This window comes from Vigna umbellata, chromosome 9 (genome assembly GCF_029865625.1).
Source record: "Vigna umbellata cultivar VRB3 chromosome 9, Vumbellata_1.0, whole genome shotgun sequence".
Taxonomy (NCBI): Eukaryota; Viridiplantae; Streptophyta; class Magnoliopsida; order Fabales; family Fabaceae; genus Vigna; species Vigna umbellata.
This window is the reverse complement of record NC_142173.1, coordinates 32,800,032-32,815,779: the sequence shown is the minus strand read 5'-3', so window position 1 is coordinate 32,815,779 and position 15,748 is coordinate 32,800,032. Positions and strand designations below refer to the sequence as shown.

The 15,748-nt window shown below is 30.2% G+C and overlaps 3 protein-coding genes and 1 pseudogene across 3 annotated transcripts; 3 read left to right on the top strand and 1 right to left on the bottom strand.

Moving 5' to 3' along the window:
* Positions 1-1,434: 1,434 nt before the first annotated feature.
* Positions 1,435-2,660, bottom strand: LOC148193284 (ATP synthase gamma chain, chloroplastic-like). The gene has a single exon (XM_088099140.1). It carries the CDS (start codon positions 2,250-2,252, stop codon positions 1,458-1,460), a length of 795 nt encoding a protein of 264 aa, XP_087955266.1. The 5' UTR covers positions 2,253-2,660; the 3' UTR covers positions 1,435-1,457.
* A 1,679-nt stretch (positions 2,661-4,339) lies between these two features.
* Positions 4,340-4,952, top strand: LOC148193283 (uncharacterized). Its single transcript, XM_088098091.1, has one exon. The coding sequence runs from the start codon at positions 4,340-4,342 to the stop codon at positions 4,823-4,825; it is 486 nt and encodes a 161-aa protein (XP_087954217.1). The 3' UTR covers positions 4,826-4,952.
* A 3,162-nt stretch (positions 4,953-8,114) lies between these two features.
* LOC148193282 (uncharacterized) lies at positions 8,115-8,514 on the top strand. The gene has a single exon (XM_088098139.1). It carries the CDS (start codon positions 8,190-8,192, stop codon positions 8,448-8,450), a length of 261 nt encoding a protein of 86 aa, XP_087954265.1. The 5' UTR covers positions 8,115-8,189; the 3' UTR covers positions 8,451-8,514.
* A 3,598-nt stretch (positions 8,515-12,112) lies between these two features.
* LOC148193281 (agamous-like MADS-box protein AGL80 pseudogene) lies at positions 12,113-12,565 on the top strand (annotated as a pseudogene).
* The last annotated feature ends 3,183 nt before the right edge of the window (positions 12,566-15,748 follow it).

The following is a 15,748-nucleotide window of genomic DNA, read 5'->3' as shown; positions in this document are numbered from 1 at the left end:
GAATTACTCGTTTCGCTGTCCCTTTTAGAAGCTAAAAACAATTAAAACTTTCTCAGAGTAGCATCGCATTCACTTGTTTTGATCCTTCAAATATAATGCATAACCTTCTTGATGTATATATGATTGTTCATTTATTTATCTCTATTTTTTGTTAAGTTGATGTATATATTTATGATGTACTGACATGACACTTGGTACATCTGCATTTAAAAATTCTTTATTAATTGTATGGCAATAAGTTATTAACGACCAATATTCGTGAAGAGTAAAGTGAATGCCAGCTCTTGGAATCCTACATAATATAGTACAGACTTCCATCGAGTGTTTCTGGTTTCTTCTAAGTTACAATGCCTACCTCTCACATCTTTCTTCTTAATAATCTCTTTATTTCATGTTAATCACAATTTCCATATTGTCCTTTCCTCTCCCTTCTTTTAGGCCCTACTTTTATATTATTCCCTTACTAGTAATCTATACTAGTACAATAATATATTCTGCTAGTATACATTACTTCTATATATTTTTAGAAAAGAATGATATTGAATGAATATTTTAAAATTTACTAGAATGTACGAGAAGAAAAATAGGGGGTTAAGTATGCTATTTGGATTCATGTTTTAGATAAGCTAAGCGCTAATGCTTTTCATCTTTGAATTTGTCACGTGTTATTGTAGTTCTTAAATTTAATGAAATAAAAAACTGGTTTTTAAGTGTGTTTACCATCTATATTATGTATGTCTAGTTGTTCAACCTCCTCTTTTAGCAAATAACCAAAGTGATATAACATTTGAACCGGTTAAGGGTGAAACAGATAAAATACTCCTTTTAAACCTAAAAAAAAAGCTTCAAAACATTCTTAGTATTAGTATTATTCTATTAACTTAATTATAAAATTATGTTTAAGAAAAAAGTTTCCAATTTTTTTAATACTAATTTACCTCTATTAAATTAAATATAAAATTATGTTTAAGAAAAAAAATGCTTCAAATTTGTTTTAGTATTAATATATCATTATTAAATTAATTATAACTTTATATTTGAAAATAAAATTTAATTAAATTATTATTCGTCTGTCAATTTTTATTGATATTAAAATGATATTTAATAAATTAGAACATGTTTTTAATAAATTATAGTTTTATTTTAAGAAAAAGGAATATTAGTTATCTTTATTTTATCATAATCAATTTTGATTTCTATTTTCTTTCCGTGTGTATCAATAATTTTATGGTTTAATCATTCACTACGTCTCTATTTTCGCATGGAATCTCAATTTCGTCCCTTTCTTTCTGAAAATATCAATTGGGTCCCAATTTTATGAAAATTGCAACAAATCGATCCTTTCCGTTAAATACTGTCAAACGGCGTTACGGTGTGTTTGACGTGGCACGCTACGTTGGAGGTGTTATCTGACGTGGTTGGTTGTTGACCCTAATCCACCACATCCTCCCCGACATTCATAAGTCAATTGGTGTAAGAGCCTCGGCTCCAGCCACAATCTCCAGCAACTCCCCTGTGATCTTCGCCTGCCGCTCCCGGTTGTATTCAACCGAAAGTCTTTTACTCAATTCAACAGCGTTATCGGTGGCAGAAGCCATGGCCCCCATCCTTGCAGCAAGCTCACTAGCTACAGACTCCTGCAACGCCCTCAAAATCTGACTATTCAAATAAAGAGGTAACATGGCATCAAGAATGAGAACAGGATCCTGTTCAAACTCCATAAGAGGGGAAAACACCTCACCCTCTTTCCTCAACCTCACAACATCCCTCTCCACAGCCAGCTTCCCCTCCTTAGAACTCAACCTAAAAACATCATCTTTCACATCATAAACCTCCCCCAGATTGAGTTTCTTCAGCTCCTCGATTCGGGTGACGGCTTTTTTTATTACCCATTTGTTGAAACCGCCGCAGAGGCCGCGGTCGCCGGTGAAAACGACAAGGGCGACGGTCTTGACGGGTCTGGCATCAGTGACGGGGGTGGAAACGTCGTCGCTTTTTAGGCGCTGGGTGATGTCGTTCAGCATTTCTGCGAGGTTTGAGGCGAAGGGGCGGCCGTTGACGACGGCCTCCTGAGCGCGACGGACCCTAGCGGCGGCAACGAGCTTCATAGCTTCGGTGATCTTTTGCGTGGTCTGGACAGTGTGGATTCGTTGGCGGAGCTCGCGGATGCCGCAGCGAACCGGAGGGAGGGTGGGGCGAACAGGAGAGAAGTTGGATTTTGAGGGGAAAAACATGGAATAGGAAAATTGCATTTTTCTGTTTGTTTCAGAGGGGTGGGGGCGGTGAGCTGGTAGGGGAGGGAGGAGGAGTGGAGGAGGGGAGGAAGTCGGGGAGGATGTGGTGGATTAGGGTCAACAACGTGCCACGTCAGATAACACGTCCAACGCAGCGTGCCACGTCAAACACACCGTAACGCCGTTTGACAGTATTTAACGGAAAGGATCGATTTGTTGCAATTTTCATAAAATTGGGACCCAATTGATATTTTCAGAAAGAAATGGACGAAATTGAGATTCCATGCGAAAATAGGGACTTAGTGAATGATTAAACCTAATTTTATTCTTATTTTTGGTTACTATGTTTTTCTTTCTATATTTTTGTGTTGATGATGTTTTTATTTTACTTTGTTAAATTTATATTATGATTAGAATTATGTTTCTTTTGTTTAATTTATTTTTGGGTATTTTTTAATTTATGGATTTTTAAAGTTTTTGTTTATATATTTTGATGGAGAACTGAATTTTTGTTTAAATTGAATTGTATAACTATTAACTAGGTTATGAGTTGAAATTTCTAATTAAATAAAGAACAAATATGAGTTGAAATTAAAGAATAATATTAACATTAAAAAAATTAATTACGACAAAGTAAATAATACAAACAATAAAGGTTACTTAATTGCATATTTATCCTTGACATTCAATATTAATGAAGATGTCCAACTTGAAAAATATAATATTGGGTACTAAAAGAATTAAAAAGATAGAACATTTGAAACTTTAAATAATTTTTTTTTAATTTTAAAAATTTAAGAATGTAATTTAAACTAACGTATCATAATATTAATAATTATAAATAATACGTTAAAGAAATAATTCTGATATATATTAATGCATAAATTAATATTAACAAAATTACATTGATTTTATTCTTAAAATTATAAACAAATTGCATATATATTTTTTGGTTAAATATGTTTTTAGTCCCTAAACTATTGGTCGTTTCTGGTTTTCGTCCCTCTTTCAAAGTATGGTACAATTTGGTCTTCATTCTTTTCGAAACGTTCGTTTTAGTCCTCGAAAATTATACATTGTTTAAAAATTTAGTCCTCATTTAACAACAAATGAGGACTAAAACCAAAATTCCGAGGACTAAAACGAACGTTTCGAAAAGAATGAGGACCAAATTGTACCTTACTTTGAAAGAGGGACGAAAACCAGAAACGGCTAATAGTTTAGGGACTAAAAATATATTTAACCCTATTTTTTTTTATATTAATACCTTGATTCAAATATTTAAAAAAAGCCACTTGGAGAATAAAGACATAATTTTTAATACATTAAATATCATTATTCATAAATAGGTTTTTAAACACACTCCTAAGTAAGAAGATAAAATTTCAGAAATCTTTACTGAAATACTAGAAAAAAGCTTCTATAACAAATAAATAAATCAGACTCCATCTTTACTTATACACTGAAAGTCATAGCAGGCCAACCAAAAGTGTATTCTACCTGGACAATTTCTATTCCTAGCAATTCCACTCTTTGAAGATAAAACTTGCTTCATGACATTAACCCTTAACGTATTATATATTATATTATATACATACACATGTTTGCTTGGTTTTATTGTGAATTCACTGTATGAGATTTCTGAATAAATTTTACTGATGGTCTTTTTGCAGTAGAGCTGTCTGTCGCATACGACTAAAGCGTGATTATATAATAAAGGCTTCGGTAAAAGAATATGGCTATAGAAGGAATGAGAGGGTGTTCAGTGGTCCATGCAAATTCACTAATCTATTTCTCTTTGAACATATAAAAAATCACAGTTAGCTATGTAAATCATTTTATCCCATTTGTTTAAACTCACCATATTAATCATGTCAGAATAAACAGATGCATTCAAGTTGGTAAAATTATTACAAGTACAATGGAGCACTTAGTTAGGTGCTTAGATTTGCAGTGAAAAAGTACCACTAATAACGTGAATCTTCATAAAAGAAAAAAAGTACAAAAAGCAGAGCCAACAATCGTGCGTTATCATGGAACTTTCCACAAAGCTTGTTTAAGTCAAGTACAAACTAGCGGAGCACAACAAATGTGCCTCGACAAGGATGTTACAAAACAAAATGTCATATTATTACATTGCCAAATCAGCACCGTTTGAACCCTTTATCAGATTCTTTCACTATTCACAAGTCATGGATCTGAAGCCTCCCTCTGGTATAAATGAGTTGTGTTACCTCTGCATTGAAAACCAAGACAATAAGAGTTCTCCAAAGTTCATTGTCTTCACAGTGATTATTGCAGTCATTGTTATCCAAAACAACACCACAGTGATGGCAGGTAATAGGCAGAAGAAGTCTTCTTCCACTTTCTTCTCTATTTTCAACGTCTTCTCATCTAGGAAGTCCAGAGGAGGCTACTGTGATGCTCCTGATTCCAGCCGCAGGGTGTGGCCTAGTGATTATGATAAAGGTAACTGGGGTGTTGCTGAGCCAAATATTGACATGAAAGCCGAAGCTTTCATTGCCAAGTACAAGAAACGTGTTTCAGAATCTGCACTCTATCAACTTGACCCTGCTGCTGATAATGCATAATTTCAAACCATATGTATATTTCTTTAATGCTCTAGATTGTAGTTTATAGATTAATATTGCTTTGAACTGATTTAATATATGTTAATAAATAACAACGATGTATGATTAAATTATTCTATTCAGCTACTGGTTTAGTTGTTCATATTGATTTCCCAAGATATATTTTTCCTTGCTATTATATGCTTTCACTCTGGTTAATAGCCATAAGCTCTTTCACAAGGTTAATTACAGTTAATATAACCCTTTGATGAAGAGTGATAAGCCACGAATGTATTAGAGAAGTTTATTCTTAATTATTTCTCTGAAACATTACAGTTTGAACATTAAACAGGTACATGATCAGTTTTAGTATGGCTTCACTTGTTTAATTCATTATATGAGGAGTAATTAGAATGAGTTGGTTATAGTTGGAAATACTAATGAGTGAGTTATACTATTCAACAGGGGAAACCAAATTCATATTGTATTCCTTGGCCCTAAAACCATGAATGGCATAATTCATCTGAAGTTTTCTTGTATTTGCAAGTACTTGGAAGTTGATATTTACGCATCTATCACATAAAAATATCTCTCTCAAACTCTTGATTTTACTTTTGGAGTACAATTAAAAGATGTTTTCCTTTAGAAAAATTATGGTTTGAGACTCACCCAAAACTATTACATGACACCTATTTCAATAATATAATAACACATATTGGTGTTTTAATTTTAAAAAATAAAAGAAATCTAATTAGAATATGTATTTTTTCAAGTTATGAAGTATAAGTTTTTATTTACTTTAGGAATGTAAAAGATATCATCCCCTCTGATTTAAATATGTTTAAAATTTATAATAAATTATCTTTTCTCATCGAGATTTAAAATAATTTTATTTCATTTTAATATTTTTAAATATTGAAATCTGTGTGTGCAAATTAGGAATGACGATGTAAAGTATACCATGCGAGATGAATTATGCGGGCTGATTGATCTTTCGTTATAAAAAATGTTACAAAAACATTTAAATTGGATACATTATAAGAAAAACGTGAATTACAGATAATTTTTTATGGACGATATCAAATTCGTCGATAATTATCAAGCTCAACAGTATACATAATTTCAATTCATCACCTGCACAGCCTCTTCCTTGGTGATCAATTCCCAACAGTGACAAACATAATTTCAATTACGAAGATAGCTGAAGAACTTCTATGTGCTGCTACTGTCACAACTTTCCCATTTTATTTAACAGCCTTCAATGCTCTATCAATCTCACTCTGCCCTGATTTTAGAATCAACCATACACAAGTTTTCAATAATGTTATTATAGAAAATCTGATACAAATGCAATAATTTATACAATATTATTTTTTGGTCTATCTGTATATTGTTGCAGCATATTAATTGTACACAACAAAAATATAGGTTCAGAGTTTCAATATCTCACCTACTGTATCGTACACTACATCAAACTTTTCTTCCAGCTCTTCAAGCAGCCCCTTTGTATAATCAATGGCTATGTCTGCTCCCAAGTTCCTTTTCCACATACACAACAAATCATTTGGCATGTTCTGAATTGATTTATGTCGATAATGAGAAAATTGTCAATTCTAGAAGGAATTTAAGAGTGCTCCATAAACACATTATCTTAAAGACAGTGCTGTAAATGAACACATTATTTAATGACAGTGCTGTCAGTTCTCTTACTTATACATACTTGTAAATCTTATTTAGAAAAATCTTATTCTTGAATCAATTTTAAAAGTGTTGAATCGTTTTTGCTATCCGCCACATCACTGTGTTTTAGAACCACTTTCTGAACTATCTGAGAAGGGAAGCTATGAACATAACCACCCCTTGGAAACCTCACTATATTTGTTTGAATTTGATCTGTTATACTGGTTGCTAGATGCAAACTTATGAATGGAGATGAAGTACAGATGCAATGGTTCAAACAAGTCTACAATATTAAGATAAGACTAGAAAGGCAATGCAATATTTAAAACTAAGTTGAAATCTCAAAATCACAAGTTATAACAAAGGTTGGTAGCAACTAGCGTGACAACCTAGAGTGTAAACTGTGGCACAACCAATGAAATGTAAGTTGATCCTAAACACAACTAATTGAACTAAAAGACTAGCAGAACCAAAAATCCCCTATTGGTTAAAATGCTAAAACAGAATCAATCTGAACTTGCAAAAACCAGAATCACAACAAATGCATAAATGCCAAATCCAGATTCAGAATTAAACTCAGTAACTAAATTGTATTGAATTCAATAGACAAATGTTAGTGGTTAATATTTTGTTAACGTGGAAGTTGAACCCAAAACCTGAAATTAAGTGTTATTATTGGTAATGAAGATAAACATGGATTGAGATATTTTGCTGTTACACTTTTTAACTATACCTCATGCATCAGATAATTATGAACTTTGGGATCTAATTTCACCGGTATCTTCTAACACAAATGTGCTTGTGATAGAACATGGTCAAATAGCCCATTCACTATAGTTGGATATATGACCGTGGTTACAGTGGTAGTAGAGGTTTGGAAGAAACTTTTATCTTAGGAATTGAAAAGTTTGTCCGGACGACAATGTAAATATTATGTTTTTGATGGAAAGATTAGACGTCCATTCATCAAGTGCAAATGTACTAAAATTTTGAAAGATGAGGTAGTTACAATTCAGCTATACACAAGATGATTCAGGTCAAATTACAAAATTTATACATTTCATAGTGCAGAAGTTCTCTCTTTTCATCCAATTGCACGTGAGAATTGCCCGAGTAGTTCAAGCACTTTTGTAAATACTTAGAAAATAGATCAATTTATGTATATGCAAAATATGGTGCATAATTAAACAGATTAACAGCAAGATCACGGTGTCACCCTCTCCGGGGAGTCTTGGTCGTGTGTGTGAACCATTTTCATGTGAGTAAACATGTGCATGCAAGTAGATAAATTATTGGAAGGAGCGCTTAGTTAGGTGCTTAGATGGGTAGTGAAAAAGGACCAATAATAACATGAATCTTTACAAGAAAACAAAGTACAAAAAGCAGAGCCAAGAATTGTGCGTTTTTTATGGAATCTTCCACAAAGCTTGTTTAAGTCAAGTACTAAACCAGCGGAGCAGAGCAAATGTGCCTCGACAATGATGTTACAAAACAAAGTGTCGTGTATTACATTGCCAAATCAGCACCATTTGAACCCTTTATCAGATTCCTTCACTATTCACCACTCATGCGATTGAAGCCTCCCTCTGGTATAAATGAGTTGTGTTACCTCTGCATTGAAAACCAAGACAAAAAGAGTTCTCCAAAGTTTATTGTCTTCAAAGTGATTATTGCAGTCATTGTTATCCAAAACAACACCACAGTGATGGCAGGTAATAGGCAGAAGAAGTCTTCTTCCACTTTCTTCTCTATTTTCAACGTCTTCTCATCTAAGAAGCCCAGAGGAAGGTACTATGATGCCACTGATTCCAGCCGCAGGGTGTGGCCCAGTGATTATGACAAAGGTAACTGGGGTGTTGCTGAGCCAAATATCGACATGAAAGCCGAAGCTTTCATTGCCAAGTACAAGAAACGTGTTTCAGAATCTGCACTCTATCAACTTGACCCTGCTGCTGATAATGCATAATTTCAAACCATATGTATATTTCTTTGTTTCTCTTCGCTGTGAACCTGTGATTTATCCATTAATGTTGCTTCTACCTTCTACCTGGTAGAAATTATGTCAATAAATAACGAAGATATATATGAATAGCTTTTTTCATTCTACTTCTGCTTCTTCTTTGAAATATATGCTTTCACTCTGGTTTAGATATCCTTTGGCTCTTTCACAAGACAAAATACACTCTCTCACGCTGCACATGTGTAGCATTATCAACTTCTTCCACGATCCAAATTAATAACACATAGAAGTATTTCTTTCATTTGCATCACCTTCTTTTTCGCCATGATCTCATGCAATTAAGATTTCACATGAAGATTACGATATGAATGATTGAACGGGACATGGTTATCATCGGTCGAAACAGCTGAGTAATATCGGTCAAGTTGCACATCTATGTAAGACATGTATTGAGTTCACGTTATGTTGGTTATACTTTTGGTTGAGGGGGTTACGAGACCTGCTTATAATGTATTTTTATAAAAAAAATGAAATATTTTAAAATATGACCTTTGGAAAATTAGTTTAAAAAGAAATTAGAATTTAAAAAATGGAAAAAGAGTAAATTTTATTATTTAAATTATAGAATTTTAAATTTTTTTATATATTCTTTTTTTATATCTATATCTATTTTCTATATTTTCTTTTTAATTTAACTTCGACTAGATTATATTTTTGGTTGTTAGTCGTGAGTTTAACCTCAACTAAATGTCATTATTTTGACATATCCATGTTGATGAAAATTCTTTAACAGTGAAATTGATTGTAGGTATTTTTCTTGTTAAGATTATTGTTGAAGGAAAAATAAATTATTCAGGATATTTTGTAAGACCAAAGATTACTCAAGCAAGTTATATTCAATTGATTGAAGGTCAAGTCTTATATCATTCAATTAATCAGAAGTAAAGTCTTATGAATGATGAAGGTCACAACCCTTAATATTTTACATGGATGGTATAAATGAGTAATGAAGATCACAAGTCTTATGAATGATGAAGGTCACAACTCCTAAAAAAAACAATTATAAAATTATTTTATCGCTTATATATATATATATGTTTGATTTAAAGTTGATATGAAATTATTTGTGAGTATGAAATTGTATATGATACTATAAAGATTTTAAAGATAAATTCTTAAGATGGTTGTGTATAGTGTATGTATTGATATAGGATGTTAATGATTATGTGTTATTTTGATGCTCTCAATAACTTTCAATCTCAAAAAGAAAAAGATAATTATGTTGTGAAGAGTAGGAAGAGGTTCTTAGTGGGATAATCATTTATTGGTGAAGAGTAGTAAGAGGTTCTTAGTCTGATGATCATTTATTGGTGATAGTTGTGATAATTGGTGTGGATGAGTTGTTGTTGTACTACCTTTGGGTGTAAGACTCCTATAAATTGATATCAATATATCTGAATGGTCAAGTTTAAAGTAAATAGATGTTTATAAAATTTGTAGTTATTGATGGATGGGAACGAGTTTATCAGAGCGGAGGAGCTAAACACGGTGATACAGGACCTAGGGAGGAGTATTCCTTAGCGAAGTGTCGAAGGATGATCAGTGATGTGGATAAAGACAACGACACCGCCAACTTGGAAAAGTTCAGGGTAATGATGATGATGATGGGGTCACGCTAATAAAATTAAACCACTTTAAGAAACATATTAACTTTTTCACACATTACTGTTCCTATTTCTCTCCTCTCACTATACCAAAACCTATCAATTAAATATATTGTATGTAAATTCCTTCAATTCAAATACATGTATTCCTATTTTTGTTTCAATTTAGACTTTTATACCTCCCTCCATCTAACTCAATTCTTCCTTTCTTCGTTCTTTTTTACTTGTATCATTTATCATTTGCATTTTATTTTATTTTTATTGAGAAATTAAAATACATTGAATTGAAATGTTTTTTTTAATTTGAAATGGTTTTTTTCAATTACTTTATTTGGTTAAAATATTTCGAATATGCGTATTAGGTACAATAATACTTTATTCTTAAAAAAATATTTTAAAAATAATTATTTGATTTTAGTTTAATATAAGTTTTTTTTTGTTTTAGAAAATAATTTTCTATTCTTTTCCTCTTATAATATTTTTTATCACTAAATATATTATTAATAAATATTATTTTATATTACTTCTATCACTAAGAGTATTTTAGTAATCTTCATTTTCTATCCATTAAAACATTTTTTTATATGTTACATTGGTCTAATTCTATTCTAATTTTACAAATTTTACTTCTAAATTCACTTTCAATCACCTTCAAATTTATTTAAAAAAACAACACTTAATTTACTCTTAAATTTTCTCAAATTTATTCACTCCCTCAAATTTATATTTCTCCAAGTGAACACACCCTTAAATCTATAGTGGCGGACTTGAAATTTCATTAATATTTTTTTATTAAAAGGTTATCTTGTACTAACTATCAAGTAATATCCTATTGTTAAATTTTTTAATAAAAATTATTAAAATAACCACATTAGCCGTTGCAAAGGAGAGTCGTCATTAACATTTTGTTTTGACCACACTGTTTACAATTGTAATGTGCATCAATTTTTGTTATATACTACTGGTAAAACGACTACTACACCCACGTGTAGAAAATCAAACCACATATTTTAAACTTTTTTCTTAGACTTAATGCTCCAATGTTTCTAGAGCTTCACCTTAATGATTCACGAGATCATCTCAAAAAGCCACTACGAAAGAAATTGTTATAGTTCGAGGAATTTTTAAACAATGTTACTGAAAAAACTCAAACTTAAAACATTTTTTTAGGTCAGATGCATATAACTTCAAAATTTAGGTGTCAACTTACTAAAGAAGTAGTGATCACAAATTATATTCCGCTATATAAAATAGGCAGGATTTGAACTTAAATAATGAATTATAATTTTAATAAATTATTTTATATTTTTAGTTAAGATATAAAATATATTTATTTTTTAATATGCATTTGTGAAATATTAGAAAAATTATTGACAAATAACATTATTATTCGGAAAAATTTTAGGGCAATTTATACATTTTTTTTTCTCAAAATAGTGAAATATAATTTAGCCTGTTTTAATTTGTTGTGCTGGTCGTAAAAAATTCTAGTTGGTTTATAGATATAAGTGAGTGACTGGTAAAAGTAAAATTCAATGAATGTGCATAAAATCCATTAAATATAGCATTATTATTAATACATATGTTGAAAATAAAATATAACTTAAATTATGCATTATCGTATAAACAAAAGCACATCCCTAACAACTCAATCTCTTCGAACATTTTGGTGTATCATTCATTTTACAACCTTAATTAAAAGTTCTATATCTTGCATATATATTCTTTTAAAATTGTAATAAATTAATTAAGGTATGACAATTTATGACACATGTGAGTTTTAATTGTTTTCCAATTTAATACAACAATGCAGTAATTGTAAATACAAAAAGGAGAATGACTAGATAAGTTTCTGTTTGGAGGTTTTAAGGTGGGATCGTGTGTCCAAACAAAAAGATTCTCAGAATTTGAAATCAAAGGTAGAATAACTCGTTATAAAACCCAGTTAGCAGGAGAAAAATAATGCATAAACTATTATAATTTCGTAATAGTTCGTCCCGAAGCATGGGTAGGAAGAAATTGAAACTTGCTTTTATCTCTGATGAGATGACAAGGAAAAGCACGTACAAGAGAAGGAAGAAGAGTATGATGAATTCAGGTGGATGAACTTGCGACCCTTTGCGGGATCTCAGTTTGTGCTATAATTTGTAATCCTTTTGATTCTGAGACAGAAGTTTGGCCAAATCCAGAAGGAGCCAAGAAGGTGATGGAGAGGTTTAAGAATGCATCTGTGCTGAACAAAAGCAGGAATGTGAACCACGAAAGCTTCATGCTGAATTGAAGATGCTACGTCAAGACAACTATGAGAAGGAGATTACCTTGTCCATGTTTCAGTTCATGCTAGGTCAAAACCTGCCAAATGCCGTTCAAGAAATCAAAGAAATCCACAAAATGATTGACAAAAATATAAAACAGATTGAGAATAACTTGGCTGCACTCAACTCTCACTCTATTTGATTTTTATGTTGTCAGATTATTCAATATTTAGTGCTTTTGTATTCAGATATGCATGATATTTGTCTTTCATAGCATTTAAAGTTCTATCTTTTTCAAGCTTTTATTTTATGGCCCAGAGATGCAGTAGCACCAAAGCAATAAGAATCTTCAGCAAGATAAGAGTTTAATACAAAAACAAATTCCGATTCAATAAAATTGGAATCGAGTTAAGAAATATACCATTCCATTCCATAACAATTATTTACAGGGCTTCAATTGCAATTAGACATATAAATTATCAATTAAGAATCACAATTATACTCAAACTTCTTCATAATAAAACACCCACACCCACACAAATCACAAAAACACAGTAAAATACTAGAATTCATGTTGCACTGAAATACAAATAATTTAAAAATAAATCATTAAATATTATGAAAATTCATTATATATATATATATATATATATATATATACATATATGTATATATACACATATATGTGTATATACACACACATATGTGTGTATATACACACATATGTGTATATACACATATGTGTATATATATATATATATATATATATATATATTTGTGTGTATGTTAATACATAGTCTTTGCTTTTAAAATACTATTGATTTTTAATTACTAACTTTTACGGCTAAACGTATTTTCTTTTAAATTAAAATCATCCAATAAGAGAACCCTCTCTAAAAAAATGCAAATCCATGTAATATGATTTAAAAGTATTTACTTTAGTTTTAGGTAACTCTATACATAGGCATATAAATTTAAAAAGTCTAAAAACTCTAAAATAAAGCTCAAAGTCCAAAACACATAACAATAACAAAAAAGAAATGAAAATTACATATGCTGACATTTTCTTAGCGAGACCTGCTCGCCCTAATGAACACAAATTGACTCGCCTACTGAATTTAGCATTATATAAAATTAAAATAAAATTACAATTTATATAATTTCCTAAGTTATTATTTAATTGGGATCATGATATTCACATTTTTTAAATTCTCTCCTTCCTGAAATATTATAAGATTCAAGGAGACGAACATTATAAGATTTAAGGAGATGTGTTTTAATCTTGGATCTTGTCATAAGATCCTTTCAATTATAATTTCTCAAATTCATTTTATATATATGTTTCAAGATATAGTCTTTTATCATATTCTTCTTCTTAAAAAGAATTTTGTCCTTCAATTTGTACCACTTGCATTTCTTTTATTAGAATGGGTTGGACACCTCACATCGATTGATAATAAGAAGTTTTAAAAAATGTAGAACTTTTAAGTGGAGGACAAAGTTAATTTTTCAAACTAAGAAACTCTTGCATGGTGGCATACTTGAGCAAGTTTCAAAATTGAGTGTTGTGAAAGTTACACATTCGTCGTATATTCGTATATTAAAGAAGATGGCTCAAAAAGATTTGAAAGAGCTAAAATAAACTTAAGAATGAAACCTTTTTATTTATAAATAAAATTATTTATGTTAAAATATACATAATTTTAGATGGTCTAAAACAAATTTAATGAGATATTATTACTAATATAAAGATTGTAAAAATTAATGGCCATTCATAATAATTTAATTAAATTTTATTCTCAAACATTACAATTGATTTAATATATATATATATATATATATATATATATATATATATATAGGTATTAAAAAATTTGAAGACTTTTTTTACGAGGTCTAAAACCAAGGTTTTACCTATTTGGGTCTTAAAATCGATGAGTACAAATAAATCATTTTCTCATGCAATATATTTATTTTATTTAAAAACTAAAAGGGCAATGTTAGTTTTAAAATAACTTTTAAAAATTCTTTCAAATTTCCAATAAATTTCACTTGATAATGAAGAAAGTAAGAATTCACTAGTAATAGCAAATAAAATAAAACCAAAAATGCACCTCAATGAGACCGTGTAAAAAAGAAAAACTAAAACGCAAATCAAACTTTGGGTTAGAATTTTTAATTATTGGCTTTCTATATGGTCTCTTTATCGTTATTTTAATTATTATCTTTAACTGTTTAGTCAAATCTCTATCTTCTTTATTTGGTAGAAAATATTTAACCTCCTAAACTTTACTCATTTTACAATTAGACACTCCAAAATTCAATTTTGTTTTAATTGATCTCAAAATTTATTCTTTTTCTACAAAGACACCTTAAATTTTAATTTTGTTCGAATTGATATTTAACCTTTTCCTTATAAGTAAAACCTAGAACTTTAACTCTGTTATAATTATTTTTTAAAATTATTTACTTTATAAATGCATGTTTTCTAATTGTTTTTAGCTAATAAATAATAATAATAATTTAATGAGAAATATTTAATTCAAAAATGTTGGCTAATATAAGTTTTAACTTACTAATATATTACCTACCCAATAAATTATATTTCCAAAAGGGACTATCTAATACTTTAAAAAATCTCCGTTTAATATTTATCCAAAAATATTTATTTATATTTTGTTTCTTGTTATATCTTTTAACTGATGGTTAAGAAGTGTACTTTAAATAACTCAATCTCATTAAATTGGTTGGTTTGTAAGGTGAGGCTTGCACTCACTTATATATTATAAATTAAATTAGCATTATCTCTACTCGATGTGGGACTTCCAAGGCACTCTCCTCACGTCGAAGTATAGACATCATCTCAAGTGTGAGACTAGACATTAATGGGTGGTTCGATAACGGGTGGATCAACATGCTCAACAAACAATAAATATCGCTAGAATAGACTCTAACCATAGCTCTGATATCATGTTAAGAAGTGGACTTTAAGTCTAACTCAACCCCATAAAATCGGACCACTCAATAAAGCAACACATGGGTAAACTATTAAAATATTTAATTAAAAAGTCACAAAAATAACTTTCATTCCAAATCTAACATACAATAACCAAATATATCACACTTGGATCTATACAAGGATATTCAAACAGCAGAATATCAATTAATGCCTTCTAAAAAACACGTGTTAAAGTAAGTTTTACCATAGACTACCATTAAATCCAATACCAAAGGCTTAGATTTATAAGTGAGCCTAAGAGAAATTATCAAGGTAAGTTTAATACAATCTAAGTCGCACATAGACACATGTCAGTATGCAAAAATTCCTTCGAGTTTCTCACCAACTAATATCTTAGTCTATGTGATTTATACCATAAGTAAAACC